Source organism: Tasmannia lanceolata, unplaced genomic scaffold, assembly GCF_043159265.1.
Source record: "Tasmannia lanceolata isolate RefF3 unplaced genomic scaffold, GAP_Taslan_0.1 ptg000012l, whole genome shotgun sequence".
Classification (NCBI taxonomy): domain Eukaryota; kingdom Viridiplantae; phylum Streptophyta; class Magnoliopsida; order Canellales; family Winteraceae; genus Tasmannia; species Tasmannia lanceolata.
The window spans coordinates 37,106,474-37,124,094 of record NW_027518689.1 but is presented as its reverse complement, the minus strand read 5'-3'; the positions used below and the strand labels follow the sequence as shown (position 1 = coordinate 37,124,094).

The 17,621-nt window shown below is 42.2% G+C and overlaps 1 protein-coding gene across 1 annotated transcript; it reads left to right on the top strand.

Annotated features, from left to right (window-relative positions):
- The first annotated feature begins 7,773 nt into the window (after positions 1–7,773).
- Positions 7,774–8,491, top strand: LOC143887289 (DUF538 family protein (Protein of unknown function, DUF538)). Its single transcript, XM_077391398.1, has one exon. It carries the CDS (start codon positions 7,848–7,850, stop codon positions 8,274–8,276), a length of 429 nt encoding a protein of 142 aa, XP_077247513.1. The 5' UTR covers positions 7,774–7,847; the 3' UTR covers positions 8,277–8,491.
- The last annotated feature ends 9,130 nt before the right edge of the window (positions 8,492–17,621 follow it).

Genomic DNA, 17,621 nt, shown 5'->3' with positions numbered 1-17,621 from the left:
ATTTTATGTGTCAGACTTGCAAAATTTAAGGTTCCAAGTATAAAATGGATGCCCTTCTGCCGAAAGTACCAAGTAGCCATCATTTTCTCCTTTTCTTATTTCCCTACACATAGATTCCTTTTCTTTTCCTTTCACTTTTTTCCAAGCATTTTATCTGTGGTTCATCTTATTCAACTATAGGACCTAGAAAGGAGGAAAAATTTCACACAAAGTTGCTGCAAACCACCCTTATAGAAGGGGTGGAGCCTAGACTCAAGGCATCTAACTTTAAAGTGTTAAGTAAGCAAGGATTGCTTGAAGCATTACACCCTTGGTATCTAGTTTGGAATACCTATATTGCTACTTCCAGCCCCTGTATATAGAGTTACACTAGGGTTATTGACTGGTTAATGGACTCTAACCTATGTAGGCCCACTACACCGGCCTATTATCTTATTGAGCTTATATTAGAACATATTAGGATTATACTATATACCCAACATTCTCCTCCTATGTTCTACATATAGCACAATCTAATAGATAGATAATGTGATGTCCAAATAAAATATTGAATCATCAATATCACCATATCAAAAAAGATCCATGATCCAACAGAAAACAATAATACTTTTAAGAATAACCAAAAGTTTCAGAAATAATTTAAACTCAAACAAAACCAGTTTCACATGTAAGTGAACTATTTATTCAATTTAAAAGAATATAATAGTCTCCACTGCTCTATAATGATTCACTCATCAAATAAGTCATCATCATCAAAATTCAGATTGAGGTAAGCTCCTCCATTTTTGCCAATTCATGTAAATTATCAAATATGAATTTTATGAAAATAAATCTAATCATTTGTGTAAAATACTAAAGTATCTAGTTTTACCAAAAGAACTTAGACCTAAATAGTTTCTTTTGCAAGGGACCATTCCATATAGTTTCTTTTGCAAAGAACCATTTCATGTTTTCAATTGGAATGTTACAGTCATCTTATCCAAATTCGAGTTAGGTTGTATCATCAAGTTTGTAATGAAACAACCTTCCCAAAAAGGACATGTCATCAAATGTAGAATGAAACAAAACAACTGTAAACATCATTGGAACATATCAAGTGATTATCTCGATCGAAAGAGAGATTCGAAAATTCAAAATAACTTGGATGTAGGTTAAGACCTGTCTATACAGTCTTTAACCCCATCTCCCCTACAATTTTAAATATTCGATATTTGTTCAGTCCTTTTGTGAGAGGATCGGCCATATTATCCTTCGTTCGCATTTCGACCAAAGTGATAATACCTTGTTCTATGAGATAATTCAACGTGGCATTTTTCAGCCTAACATGTTAACTCTTACCATTAAAGAGTGAGTTCTTTACAATCGTAATTGTAGCTTGATTATCACAGAACAAACTTAAAGAATTTATCTTTAAACGGGCCAGTAGAATGTCCAGGATCAGATATCTTATCCACTCTGCTTCATATTCTGTAGAAGCTGGAGCATAAAGTTCATATTTCATAGATGACAGAGCAATGCAAGTCTGTCTCTTTGACTTTCACGTAACAGCGGCTCCACCCAGTGTAAATATATAACCACTGGTAGATTTATTGTCTTCAAATTCTGAGCCCCATGATGTATCAGAATAACCTTACAAGATAGGAGGATGGCCACTATAACATAGAGCATAATGTAGAGTACCATTAAGGTATCTCATCAGCCTCATAAGGGCATTCCAGTGCTCATGGCTAGGATTACTAGTAAAACGACTCAGCATGCCTAACGTAAAGGCTATGTTTGGTCTAGTGCAACTCATCGCATACATGAGACTATCAATCAGTTTAGAATAATCTAACTGATTCACGCTGGCTCCTTCATTAGGTCTCAGCTTTTTAGTATAATCAAATGGTGTTTCAATCGGTTTACACTCACTGTATCCCCATGTAGAAAGTAGTTTCTCAATGTAATGGGCTTGACTAAGAGTTATCCATTGCCTATCAAAACTTACTTTCTACATGGGAATACACCCTAGGTATCTTGTTTGGAATACCTAGACTGATGCCTCCATCACCTATATATAGAAATACACTAGGGTTATTGAGTCGTTAATGGACTCTAGCTTATGTAGGCCCACTACACCGGTCCATTAACTTATTGAGCTTATATTAGAACATATTAGGGTTATACTATATACCCAACAAAAAGCTGTATGATAATCCACATTCCCCTGTTTGGATAATAACACTCCTTTAACTAATAAAAACTTCTATTTTTGGGAATTGAAACAGCCTTAACAAACAAAGGCTAATTCTTGTTACGTTCCTTCCTAAAAGGCACTTATTGGGCCCCATTCATACCCCATGTACATGTACTATGTAGTGATTTAACTTATGCATGGGATGTCCATCCGGTATGATACACTGCCTCATAATGTCCTCCAAGATCAATGGTCTAAGTTTCACAAATAGCCCCTGCGGGGCCCAAATATTGTCCATTACCATTGATCCCAACGACGACTTTCTGCCTGGTCGTTCTTATCGGAAGACTATAAATAAAGAAGAGGAGTGTCATTATTAACACAGGGGAGTGTGGATATCCTTTCCGAAGGGTGATTCAACCAGCTTGCTGGTGGGTCCCATCTACAGATCTAGTTGTTTAAGTATCAATAAACCCTTGAATTGATACTCTGACCAAATGATTTAGACAATGTAGTTTGTTTTATTTATTAAACCGGTTTAGATTAAGGCCCTGCTTGTTTTAGATTTTGACATCGGACTGAGTCCAAAACCGATTATTGGACTCAAAAGAATCGGTTTTGGACTCGCAATCGGTTTTCAAACTTTAAAACGACTAGGGCCTACTCTAACCAACTGATTTAGACAATGTAGTTTGTTTTATTAATCAGGTCTTAGATTAGGCATTCTAGTCCTAATATAAATTATGTGTTACTTATTATGATGTGTCAGAATCCATTGTCCAATCATGACCATCGCTTTTTTATTAGATCTCGCTCATTGGGACTTCTTTAATTTTAAGATTCCTCTAACTCTTGCAAGAGAGTTTAACGTTACTCTAATCCTTACTTTTATATCAAGCAACAGACAAATGGAAATCTTATCAAAAGTAGACTTCTAGAGTCAACAATATCGGCCATGATTAAGACTCAAGTATCTTAAAGGGTAAAACTAAGGGTTTGAAAGGGTAAACGCCTTGCTTTGCCATCTTTTAGTTTCTTCGTCATCTTCTTTGGAGGAGAAGGATACAAGAAGAAGCAAAGTAAATGATATAAGGTGGCTTCGGAAAAGAGGTGATCTGCTTGCGTACAGGAACAGGCGGGCAGACGATTGACCTACCAGGAGATGATTCTCCGGGAAGGCCTTCCGATGTTTAAGTCAGTGACCAGCAATAGATAAAAGAGTTTTTCACTGTGAGTAATAAACTTTGGAAATTGAACCTTCACCTTTGAGCCTTAGGAGGCTATTTATAGTTGGAGGCTTAGGGAGCATTGGGGAGGAGATTATTTTAATACCCTTGGACAGGTGTCACCCTACAGTTGGGTAAGGGTTACTCTGAAACCTTTCAAATTGGGTAAGATTAATTAATTATCCTTGGACACGTGGCAGGCCTTAGGCCGTTATTTTTACCCCCATCAGGCCCCTTTTCTTTCTCATGCCACCCCCTTTGTAAAAAATGTAGTCATAAATACAATATCCAGTATGGTGACCCGGGAAAGAAAAGGGAGCTAAAACTACTTCCCAGAATAAAAAAGAAGTGGGAAATGTTATCAGCACTACTGTATTTTGATGATGGCACTTCTCGCTTTATTAAAAGTACGGTATGGCCCGCACCATAGGATGATCCAAACCGTCCATTAGATGGGCCACAGCCTAAATAGGTTGTGCCCCAAAAATCATTTTCATAGGTTGATCCTAACCCTTCGATCTGAATGTTAGAGCGTTGATCCTAACCCTCTATAGATCGGAGGGTTAGCATCAACCTATAGAAATAATTTTTGGGGCACAACCTATTTAGGTTGTGGCCCATCTAATGGACGGTTTGGATCATCCTATATACCGTACTTTTAATAAAGTGACGAGTGCCCTCATCAAAATACAATAGGGCTGATAACATTTCCGAAAACAAAAAAAAGATTATCACGAAGTTGTCCTGTTTGGTGGTCCGAACCCTACCCTACGGCATGTAAGTAATGCTAGTGGGTTCCACTTCCACCACTTCAGTTAGTGGGAGCCGGCAGAGTACCCTACCACTTTTCGGTATCTGTGGGACCACTCTTTCAGACAATGATCACATGCACGTTGCGTTGTGGTGATGGGTAATGATCTGATGGGGAAACTCTGTGGGGCCCTTGTCCCATGCAGAATGAAGATTCGTCTAATGTTATTATGTCTTGGGCCCATGGCTCTTATCCTCAGTAGTATGTAGAGACCTTCTTTGACAAGATAATTTACTTGAAGGTTAGAGAAATTGGATAAATTAAGATGCATTCTTCATTGCTTCTCATTCTCTGAATTTTGATGCCGGAGCGAAACGATCAGAACATAATCCGGTCGGAGCAACTCTGCTTTACTCTGAGAATTTAGTACAAAAGGCTGATCGGAAACCGACAGAATAGGATGAGTTTTAGGAACACTATTCTTCACCTTCAATTTCATCTTTTCATTCTCCAGGCAGAAAAGAGCGAAAAAAAGTGGTGCCGAGAATGGTTAAAGAACACATTCTAAAAATTTGTAGGAGCAATTGGTAATGGCCGACATTTACAAGACCGATCACTGCACAAGTAGTGGTGGGCACATGTTGTCTTAATGAAAACAGTGATCGTTTAAAAGGGTTTTTGCTTACATCTGAAATAGTTTATGGGGATGGAGGTGGCTTTGTGTTTGGACCACATGCATTTGTTGGCTATGCACATCAGGTCTGAGGTCACATCAATCTATTGCTTTCTTTTCTAAACAAATACCTTCACATTCCTCTATGGGATTTTAAAATCTACAAGGCCCTGTTTGGATAGCCAAAATTTTTCCGTCTCTGTGATTTAGATCTAATTGAAGTAGTTATGACTTATTTAAATGGATTTCATTATAAATTGGAGGTCTCTTAGGTCCGTCCAAGATACTTTTTTCATTTATTATCAAACAATTGAAAAGTAAGAAATTTAGGAAAATAAATTTCCAAACTTTTCCCAAAAATTCCTGCGATCTAAAGAGGGCTTGAGAGTATCATCGCCCCAAAATGGGCAATGATATTTTCACTCCCCCTCCAGTACGCATTCGCTCCCCTCTTTACGTCAAAAAGCGTTAATGAGGGGAGCGAATGCATACTGGAGGGGGAGTGAAAATATCTTCGCCCAAAATTAAATGAAAAAGGGAAATGATATATCCGTTCCACCCCTTTAGTGTATTTATGACTACTACTTCTACACTAAAAGGTAGTGTCCCAGGGAAGAAAGGGGGTGAGTATATCATTTCCCATAAATACATATGGGTTCTGAATTTTTTAGCTAAATCACCTAAACATTTGAATACTCACGTTGGTTTTGCCTTCGTTTGATGGGATTTGCTACGGACGCTAGCAAATCCTACTAACCAAACTAGTAAATGTAGAAAATATATATAGTGGGTTCCATTCTAATTTTTACCGATGGGAGTTGGTGGAATATGATTCCCATGGTCCATGCAGACCACGAGAACAGGAAATCGTGTTCATAAGCTTTATACACCAAAGCTTGGTGTATAAACATCATCTGCCTTTGATCAGTGCCCTCCAGCCCCTCCTCCATCAATTAGACTGCCCAGTTGATAAATCACCTCTTATGGGCTACAACCTAACAAAATCACGTCTAGAACCATAGACACGCCACTATTGGACATGACAAATGCTTATACACCGAGTTACACTATATAGTCTATAAAGTATTAACAAGATTTTTTCTACATGACGAATGCTAGATTCATAGGCGCCGTTGAAAACAAGGAGGCAAAAGGGCTCCCCCATTGGTCAGATTTCATTTAAGATGGCTCAGAAAATTATGATCATAACTGTCCTAAATGAAATCTGACCGATGGGAAAGCCCTTTGCCTCCCTTTTTGCAAGGGCACCTGTGAATTTAGCATTCCTCTTTTAACATTATTCTACTTAACAATTTTAAGAGGGAAATGGTATTTATACTCCCTGTTTTGATAACATTCCTATCTATACTCACTTCTCTAATTGGCTATTGAGAGCATAAATAGGGAATTTTTTGGGAATTGTGACAGCTTAAAAAAAAAAAAAAGGTGAGTTAGGCCCGTTATCAAAACATGGTAGTCCAATCAAGGTTTTAATTTTTGGTTTCGGCTGTAATTTCAGGATTCGCCGAAACAGAAATTTCAGCTGAAATCCTGAAATTTAGGTCGAAATTTGGTAGAAGTCACTGAAATTCCGGGTTTTTCTCCCTTCGGCTGAAATTTCGTAGAGGAATAAATTATCATTATTAAATTACAATTTCGACCAAAATTTGGTACGTTTCGGAAATTTCGGTTTCGGAACATTCCGGTTTCGGTGTTGATCGAAATCCAAAGAAATTTAAAACCATGGTCCCAATATCAGTAGCCAATATCATTAATGATGGTTGGGGTGCCTAACCCCAGCTTACCCATTAAAAAATAAAATAAAATATCAGTAGCCTATAATTATTTAATTTTTATTTTATGAGTAGTCAATTTCGTGAAAGGTGCACAATGTTAGGTACCAGGTCAAGCGTGGTTAACTAAGGTGACGTCGAAGAAGCCCTCTCTCTTGACCTTTTCTAACTCTTTTTTCAGGCAAAAAATATTTCAGAAGAGTTATACCTGGAATAATTTTTACCTAAAAAACGCATTTCCAAACCTTAAAATTGCTTTAGGTAAAATTTTTATAAGAATATAACACCCATTTAACCATTATAAAGGTAATTCGTTAAATAGGAACCATTGCACACTTCTTTTTTGCTTAATTTTCTTAACCTTCTATCTGTGGATCTCTAAATTGAATGGAGAACAACTCAATGTGAGAGCTTTTCCCTTCACGCGGCTCATTCCCATTGTGGCCACCAAAACTACAGCTCCAATCACCGTCCAAATAAGCTACATTTTATATAGGCTTCTGATATTGGCACCACCATGCTTTTATAATTATACAAACTCATCTTGTATTTTGTTTTTTAATTGGCTTCTGAGAGCTTTTTGGGAACTGTAATAACCTTTGGCAGCTGTTCAAATAGTAAAAGACAAACTGAGTTTGTCAAGTGAATAGAGTGGCAGACCCCTAACTAATCTAAAAATAATTATTTTGGAAAAAGCTAAGAAGATAGCTGAGTGTTGAGCCGTATGCATCTATGCACAAGTCATCCTACATTGCATCTACACATAAGTGCTACAACCCTTGACCCTAGAAACTTTTCTTTTTTTACCCTAGAAATTTGCTTAACGGTGAACCCCAAAAATAAATATCTTTCAGGGCTAGATACAAACTTCTCCCATCAGAAAAATAAATCCAAATTGATATTCAATAAGGCATAAGATAACTAAAATAACCAAGAAAGGAATCCGAAACCCCAATAACATGTGCTATCTTACAATAATGCTAAAACATTAATACTTTGACTAACCATGTGAAACTTCTCTTGTTTTGGCCATGAATAGTCCAATTTAGGTAACCTCACATCTCCACATTTGCTAGCCGTTAGGTGAACAAACCTCAGGGTTAGCTCACCTTCCCGCTAACAACCCTCCCCCCTATTCAAATATTTGAACCCATCCCAAACTTCCAAATTCCTCAATTCTCAACCCACAAAGAGTTCTAGCACTAGAAGCTAATTGACAAGACTCCTAATGGCCAGCAGCAAAGCGAGGAACAACGAAAGAGCCGGGGCCGAGATTGTGTATGGGGCCGAAGCTTGTCACCGCCACTCGGTTAACCTACTCGAAGAGCTAGGATTTCCCGAAGGCGTTCTTCCCTTAAAAGACTTAGAAGAATGTGGGAGAGTAAGAGCGACGGGTTTCGTGTGGATGAAACAGAAGGGACCTTACGAGCATTTCTTCACCGGAACCAACACCCGCGTGAGCTATGCGACCGAGGTAACGGCCTACATTGAGAAATTGAAGATGAAGAAGATGACGGGGGTCAAGAGCAAGCAGATGTTGATATGGGTGCCCATAACTGAAATGAGCATCGAAGACCCGGCTAGCCAGAAAATATATTTCAAAACTCCGATGGGGATAGGTCGGTCATTTCCAATTTCTGCATTTCAGAAAGAGTAACTAAATTGAAAAGTGGGGTGAATGAGACTGCCGTAATAATTCGAGTTTTTATAAATACATAAGTATGTTTTATCAGTGATTATGGTTAATTGGGTGGTTATCTACACCACAATCTAAGGGACCATGATTTTTTTTTTCATATGGATAGCTTACAACTGCTGTTATTGACAATATAAAAATCAGAGATTACAATCAATATATTACCTGTTAAGTTCTGTTTGGATTGCAGGAATTTTCTGGGAAAGTTTGGAATGGAAACATATTTTCAATATTTCCTACTCCAGTACTTTATTTACACATGTAAAAAGATAAGTTGAACCAACCCTATTCAATTTTTGATTAGAGGGACCTTCAATTTATGATGATATCCCTCTGAATTAACTATAGTCATATTATTTTCCTCTAACTTGTGGGAAGAAAAATGTCTCTGTCAGAAATGTTTTTCTTGCAATCCAAACAGGGTTAGGGTTCTAACCTTGGAGACTTTCCATGACTTAGCATCCCCACAGATATGCTAGATGAACATCATTAGATTTTCCAACAACTTCGTACTAGGGTAAAGGCACCTACTAGGCTATGTTTCTTTTGGATTTTGAGAACCGATTGTGAGCCCAAAATGATTATTGGACTAAAGTTTACATAAAGGGTCCAATAATGAGTTTTGGTCTCACAATCGGTTCTCAAAATCCAAAATTGAAACAGGGTCAAAACAAACAGGGCCTAAACATATACTAAAATATGCCTATAAGCTTAACTATATCTACCATTTAGCTTTGATAAAGACATTTCTCATTTCTTAATTGGCAAATGCTAATTAGCTGGGAATTGTATCTGCCCATATCAGCTTGTTGGAAAAGTGCAAAACCAAGGGGATATACTCTATTATTAAAATAAGGGAGTGTGGATATCATTTTCCTGAGGATAATATAAAACTTATGTGATTTTCATGAATGTGTGGTCATAAGGATTTTGAATTTCTTATGGAAATAGAGTCACGGCGATTTGAATGAGAAATAATAGACAGGCTCCTTTTGGGAATACCTGGATGGTGGTTGAATACTATATAGATATCTGGGTGTTGCGGCATGTCGGTCCAGTCCACCTTAATATTTTGTAATGCAGGATGAGACTACTGGCCCCGATTGCTATCTTAATATTAATGAACTATGTCAATTTTCAAAAAAAATAATAGACAGGCTCCTTAAACGGAGTGAAGAGATAAGCAGACAAACATTATCCACCCACCCAACATGGTCTTGTGTGGGTGCTCTAGATTGGTAGGTCGGTTGTTCATATGGTCAAGCATATGGCTCATGTCAGGTTCTGGAGAAAACCCTGACCCTTGTTATTACTGTAAATTAAAATTCGGAGTCGTTAATGTGTTGATAACAGAATGCCAAAGCAAAACAAACCCTAGATTTTGCTGGACAAAATTTCCTATGATTTCCCTACAACAGTGGATTCACATTTTGCACCTTGAACCGTGAGAAGACTTTGCCAATGACAACTACAGGCAGTAACAAACTCAGATATTCAATGTATCTACTGCTCCAGAAACAAGCTGCTCAACAAATCATCCATTCTAAGAAGTTATTAACTAATTCATAAACTTTATTCAATATTTTCTTGCCTTCAGAGCTCAACGATGTCTTTTCAACTTGAAAGAGCACTTTGAACTCTTTTAAGTTTGACATAAGAGAATTAAAAGTCAATCAAATCAGTGCTTCTATTGAAACCCTGAAATCTTGGGGAGGACATCATGACATCAAATCCATACTGACATAAGAAAATGGCACACATTCCACTTTACATACAGAAATAATCTACTAATCTCCCAAAGTTGGGGGAGATTGGTCCAATGTCCACGCCCTAGATAGTACAGTTCATTAGATTAGCTAGGTTGTGCATTCAAAGTTTGAAATTTTTTGATATGCTTGAGAAATTGAAACATTCATTTTATTATGCTCTCCTTAGGGTTGCAACCTGGGTCGGGTTACTTTCATCCAGCCAGCATCAACTAGACCTGAAAATACCCTATGTTGGGTTTTGAAATCATGGGTCTTGAGCTGGGTTAGTTGTCAGGTTGAAAACCCGACCCAAACCCAAACGTGGGTCAGGTTGGTGTTTGTACTTTATTAGAGAAGGAAAAATACCCAAAACTTGACAAGATAGTCCTACAAGGGAATTGCTAGGGTCCATCGCAATGCATATCAGGCCAGCCACCTCGTGAATGGAGACAACAGCTTTTGTCTCCATTCACGAGGTGGCTGGTCTGACGTGAGACAGACCAGCCGCGAAAAACCTTTTGCGATGGACCCTAGCAAATCCCTAGTTACTATATTGTATAACTTTGAAGAATGATTTACTGTTACTCCAAAAATAATTACATATTTTTTTATTCAAAATAAACTTTAATCAGCAACAAAAGTGAATATATTTTATTACTTAAAATATCAAATTTATTACAATATATTAATGAAATTAAAAAAAATCATAAAAAATACTAAGTGCTAACTATATATATATAGAGGAAACTGTTGGTGCGCTTAAGCTCACCAAACTTATGGTGAGCTTAAGCGCCCAATCACATGAGGGCCCACTTTGTTAGGATGAGCCAAAGCATTCATTTTAAAGTCTCTTACATAGATAGGGGGTGTACCAAAAATCAGCTCCATAGGATCATCCTAACCCCTCCATTTGTGGAGGACAAAAATGAACAGACACAAATCTGCCCATTTTTTGTCCTCCACAAATGGAGGGGTTAGGATGATCCTATGGGGCTGATTTTTGGTACACCCCCTATCTATCATAAGACCTTGCAAACACAAATCTGCCCATTTTTTGTCCTCCACAAATGGAGGGGTTAGGATGATCCTATGGAGCTGATTTTTGGTACACCCCCTATCTATCATAAGACCTTGCAAATGAACGGTTTGGATCACCACATGTGATTGGGGAGCCATGTGATTGGGGAGCTTAAGCGCACCGCACTATAGGTTTGGTGCGCTTAAGCTCACCAACAGTTTCCTCATATATATATATATATATATATATATATATATATATATATATATATATATATATATATATATATATCATAAACGAAAAGGAAGATTGAATTATTCAAAATTATCATAGACACACTTTATCCCTCAAACACAAGTCATCTCCTATGTGTTGTCATAACTCATACGTCGGATCCTCATACCCGTTTAAATGGTGCCCTTCATCCTCACGATCAATAGATCCACGGACATCGTCATCAGGATCATCGGAGTTCTCATCTTAATGTCCACGTGTATGGCTACTGAGAGAGGAGGCTATGAGTGCCGAACTTTTTGTCGAAAAGTGATACAGTCAGATACGTTTATATTCCACCATGGGAAATTAAGCAAGCTAATTAATAGCATATTGATGTCGAGTAAGAAAAAAATATCTCATGAGACTATAGTTGATAGTAAAGATCCCGCAATAGTGTTTCCTTCAATAGGTCATGGAACAAGATATCATTCTCTTGTAGAACACAACATTCAATACCCACTGTATCACTCTACTTAATGTCTTTAGAGATACCATTAAGAGATGGTGACATGATAGGCATTAAGGGTTCCGGGTTCCATACGAATAATAATAGCCGATTTAAAAGAGGTTGTTGTTGGATCAAACATCAAGAGTGACACTTATGTCGGCTTCCCATTACGAGCAGATACATGTATACTCCGTATAATTTCGTCAAAAGACTTCTAAAAAGATTTTGAGTTAATTTTTTTTTTTTTGAAACAGTGGAAATTATATTAAAGCGGAGGTACATGATGATCGAAAACACGAAAGAGGAAGGAGCAATAAAAAGATGAAATACAAGCAAAGATCAAGGAGTAAGATGATTAAAAATCACTAGTCTTTCCCCTATTAACTCTATCTTTGGCCAGCTGATCGCCTCACTGTTTGCCAAGTGGACGACGTGCTGAAATCGGACAAGATGGCCATCTACATGGTCATGAATCTCATTGACCAACTCCACAGATTTTCAAGGGTGGGAGCGACTTTCATCCATCCACCTAATGACATTTAAAGAACCATCCTCCAAGGGCGAGATCAACTACCATCCATCCACACTACTTCGAGTCTTCATATTCATATTAATTAATATAGTGACCAAGGAAAGAGAACAACCAATTTTGTCCGTGTCTCTCAGCCCAAATTATTCTGGTCTCTAAACTAGTTGTAAAGTAAAGATTTTACTATTCACCATCGGAAGAGGCTCCCAATTTTTTTTTGATAGAACACCCAGCTGCAGTGTATCTATGACTGCAAAGGGGCTGTTGTACTTCACATGGGAAGGATTCAACGGATTTGATTGCCAATGTAGATTGCAGCTAGGTGTCCCAAGTAGTGAAAAGGGGCGGGTATATCGATCACTTCCTATGAAACTACCAGTTACTCCAAGAGCTTAAGTTGTTAGAGAAGGCATTATTTAATCTTTTATACTTTAACACGCCCCTCACTCGTGTCCCCTCTATCTGGGAGGTTTGAACTCAGGAGTCAAGAACTTTGGCTCTGATACCATGTCAAACTACCAGTTACTCCAAGAGCTTAAGCTGTTGGAGAAGGCGTTATTTAACCTTTTATACTTTAATTAACACTTCCAAGTTAGAATTGTGGAAACTAGAATTTGCATCCTGCCCCTTATAGTTAAAACAAAAAAAAGGAAAAAAAGGAAAAGAAAACTTAAACTACCCTAGTATTGTTATTTTATATTATATATGGTCCAAAAGGCCTGTTAACGAACCCAGATTGTCCAACGGATCCTTTGAATCCAGCTACATTTAGACAATCCATACACATTCAACGAGATCAGTTGGGTCACATTTGGATCCGAGTCACACGGTTTGAAATCACACTGGATCATACCCAGACTAAGTGATAGGGTCCGGACTCAGCACTGAGGGAATCCGGACTCAGCAATCCGGACTCAGCACTGAGGGATCCGAACTCAGCATCCAATTAGCTTCTGGCACGTGGCCCTCACAAGGACCGTTGAAAGGCCAACACCTGTCTCCCCTAGGTGTGGCACCTGGACCAATCAGGGACTTCCACCTGCCCTTACTAGGCATGAAACCTGGTCCAGTCAGGTGTTACCACCTGTCCTGGACAGGTGGCTCAGAATCACTATAAATAGCCTTCACTTGTTCTAAGGTGAGGGTCCTGAAAATCTGAGAACCAAAACTCAAAAGCTTTTTGCTCTGACATTGCTCTACACTCCTGCTCATACTGACTTGAGTGTCGAAGCACCCGTCCGGAGTATCACTCCGGGTTGGTCCTCTGACCCTTTTTCTTTCTTGTCTGTACTTTGTGCAGCGCAGGACTCAACCAGCTATTCAGCCGTGGCTCGTTAGCCTGGACCACCCAGTCCTACCATAACCTGTTACCGATTTTAGGCCTAACAGATTTGGCGCCATCCGTGGGACCCCGCAACAAAAAGCTGTTCGAAATCTCACTCAGACAAAAATGGTAGGACGGGTTGGCGCCGAGAACACACGCCCCCATACCGGAATCAGACTCGTCATTTCACAAGACGAGACAACAGCCTCCGGGACAAGCATGTGCATCCTGAGTCTAAGTGTTTGCAGTGCTTGCAGACTTAGACCTCAGCAGCGCTGCAGAGGTTCACTCCGTAGAACCTGTTTGAAGCGCAGACTCAGCGGTGGTGCACTCCAGCTCATCCTAGTGGCTTGGAGATCAGTTCCAGTCGAGGACGCCAGTAGTGTGGCCCACTCCGGCTCATCCTAGTGGCTCGGAGATCAGTTCCAGCCAAGGACGCCAGCAGTGCCCACTCCGGCTCATCCTAATGGCTTGGAGATCAGTTCCAGCCAGGACGCCCGCAGTGGAAACCACCTTCAAATATTTCCTAAGTGTTTGAGCACCAAGCTTCCAGCTCGGCTCTCGCAGACTTAGGACGAGCAGCAGTGGTGCACTCCGGCTCATCCTAGTGGCTTGGAGATCAGTTCCAGCCAGGACGCCCGCAGTGGAAACCACCTTCAAATATTTCCTAAGTGTTTGAGCACCAAGCTTCCAGCTCGGCTCTCGCAGACTTAGGACGAGCAGCAGTGGTGCACTCCGGCTCATCCTAGTGGCTTGGAGACCAGTTCCAGCCAGGACGCCCGCAGTGGAAACCACCTTCAAATATTTCCTAAGTGTTTGAGCACCAAGCTTCCAGCTCGGCTCTCGCAGACTTAGGACGAGCAGCAGTGGTGCACTCCGGCTCATCCTAGTGGCTTGGAGATCAGTTCCAGCCAGGACGCCCGCAGTGGAAACCACCTTCAAATATTTCCTAAGTGTTTGAGCACCAAGCTTCCAGCTCGGCTCTCGCAGACTTAGGACGAGCAGCAGTGGTGCACTCCGGCTCATCCTAGTGGCTTGGAGATCAGTTCCAGCCAGGACGCCCGCAGTGGAAACCACCTTCAAATATTTCCTAAGTGTTTGAGCACCAAGCTTCCAGCTCGGCTCTCGCAGACTTAGGACGAGCAGCAGTGGTGCACTCCGGCTCATCCTAGTGGCTTGGAGACCAGTTCCAGCCAGGACGCCCGCAGTGGAAACCACCTTCAAATATTTCCTAAGTGTTTGAGCACCAAGCTTCCAGCTCGGCTCTCGCAGACTTAGGACGAGCAGCAGTGGTGCACTCCGGCTCATCCTAATGGCTTGGAGATCAGTTCCAGCCAGGACGCCCGCAGTGGAAACCACCTTCAAATATTTCCTAAGTGTTTGAGCACCAAGCTTCCAGCTCGGCTCTCGCAGACTTAGGACGAGCAGCAGTGGTGCACTCCGGCTCGTCCTAGTGGCTTGGAGATCAGTTCCAGCCAAGATGCCCGTAGTGGAAACCAACTTCAAATATTCCCAGCACGGTTCTCGATGAAGCACAGAAATAATACGCGTACAAAAAAATAAGGATGCTGTACAGACAGTTTAACAAAAAATGTATTTGTATTCAGTATTCATATTTGCATTACAAAATTGCTCTCTTCGCCGAGCTGGCTTACAAAGAATAGGCGTTACCAACTGTGCAAACAAAAAAGAAAGAAGGCTGCTGCTCAGGCCTCCTCGTCGGCCACCACCTCGGTGACGACCCCTTCGGGAGTGAGGGCTGCGAGCTCGCCACCCTCCGCCGCCGCCGAGGCGACGGCGGCCACAGTCACCCCCGCATCCACCTCAATAGGCCGGGAGGAGTCCGGTTCGTCTTCCTCCTCATCTTCCTCGTCCTCTGGAGGTGCATACGGGACGGTTAGCGCGTCCAAGGAGATGCCGGGGTGAATCCTCTTCACCTGCTCGGAGCAGAGAAGGAAACCCGCCCTGTAGGCCTGGAGGCCTAAGTCGAAGTGCTGGGCATCCTTCCTCTCCTCAGTTTCCTTCACGGCCGCCTCCACGGCCGCCTTTTCCTTCCTTCCGGCCCTCTCAGCCGCACTCAGGAGATCCTGCACGGCCTGGTTTTTGACCCTCTGCAGCTCGTCCTGTAAGCTGTTGAGCTCGGCCTCTTTGATCTGGACGGCTTCATTCAGCTCGCCGTTCTCCTTCTGGACCTGGGCCTTTTCAGACTCGATCCTTGTGATCGTCTCAGAGAAGAGATATCGCTTCTTGGCCATATCCCTTGAGTACACCTGGAGTTGATAGAGGGCGGAGCTGATTGCCGCTTCGCAGGTCTCCGGCACCTCTTTTTCGACCGCTAGCCGGTCGCGGGCGAGGACACCCTTGTACATCAACTCTGCGGCCACCCGGGTATCCCCCAGGCCGGTGTCCGTTTTCTGCACGGCCCAGTTCGGGCGGAAGACGTTGTCGCCTCCAACCGTTGCCGTAGCCGGCATACCCAGTACTGCCCCGCCGTGCTTTGACCCCGTCGCCGCTCCGGACTTGGAGCTCTGACCCGTGGTGTCTGCCCGGCTAGATAGGGCAAGCTTATGCGTCGCCCGGCTGCTTTTAAGAGGCTTAGCCAGCGCGACCATCGGCGGGGTCGACTCCGGCACCTTCCTCTTCTTGCCCTTTGGTTGGGGCTGCTCCTGCGCTGGAGACGCGCCAGAAGACTGCTTGATTCTGTCCAAAAGGGACATCTGCTTCACCATTTCTGCAAAAGAGAACGGAGCGCAGTCAGCAATATGAAAGTTAAAAAATACTTCAGAAAAATAAATGCTATCCTATAGTGTCTACGTACGTGCCGGCGTCGCACGGCTGACCCCGAGTGCGACCAGCTCGGCCTCCTCTTCGAACTCTGAGCAGTGAACTGGACCTCGCTTGAGCTCTTCTTTGATCAGAGCGAAGGTCATATGGTCATAGTCTTCGAGAGCTGGTTTTTTACTAAGGCGGCGAGTGTCTGGCGTTCTCCATTGTAATGAGAACGGCCACTGCGAGCCCGGCGCGGTGTCCTTTACATAGAAGAACCTGTTCTTCCATGTGTGAATGGAAGAAGGTATCCCAGTGATCATTTTCATTTCGGGCCTCTGGCTAATGTAGATCCAGCCGCCGTCCTTATGCCTCTTCAGGTGCGCACACATCCTGAAGACGGGCACGGTGGGGTTCCTACGGAGCCGGACTTCAAGAAGGTACAAGAAGCCGATCAGTGTCCTCCAAGAGTTCGGGACAACCTGTGTAACTGCCAGCCCGTAGTAATTCAGTGCATCCGCAAAGAAGGGGTGGAAGGGGAGCCTAAGCCCGGCCCGGAAGGCCTCCTCATACACGCAGAGGTCTGCGCTATCGTTGCTGGCCCGATCCCCTTCGACAGCCGCCCTCAGAATGTACCGGCCAGGAATACAGTATTTGTCCCTGACGATCTGAAGCCTGTTCGGCCACAGATGGTTCACCTCGTATAGGGCCCCGATGTTATACTGCGGGTTGGCTTCCATCTGTGCCTCCGCTATCACCTCGACTGGCATGCGCGACGATTGAGGGACTGCCGCTTCGACGTCCTCATCATCGTCGCTGGTTTCTACCCGGTCCGGTCCGTCCCCACAGGCCGGGATTGTGTCTAAGTCCACACTCATTTCCTCACCGCTCTCCTCGTCTATTATGATCACTAGCTCTTCGCCCTCAACACCGGCCTCCACTATAGGTGAGGCCGGAACCGCTCTCTCTGATGCCTCGGACCCCGATGCGGTACTGGTCGAACCGGACTCCCTTGAACTGGAGTCCGTCTCCGAACTAGTGCTAGACATAAAAAGCAAAAAAAGAAAGAAAGGCTAAAAGCTAAAAAAGATTACCGAACTGGAGTGTTGGACGAGGACCTCCGGGCTCACTGATCCGAAGCGGGCAGAAAACTTGAGCAGCCGAACAGAAGAGGAGGAGAGTAAAAGATGAAAAGTA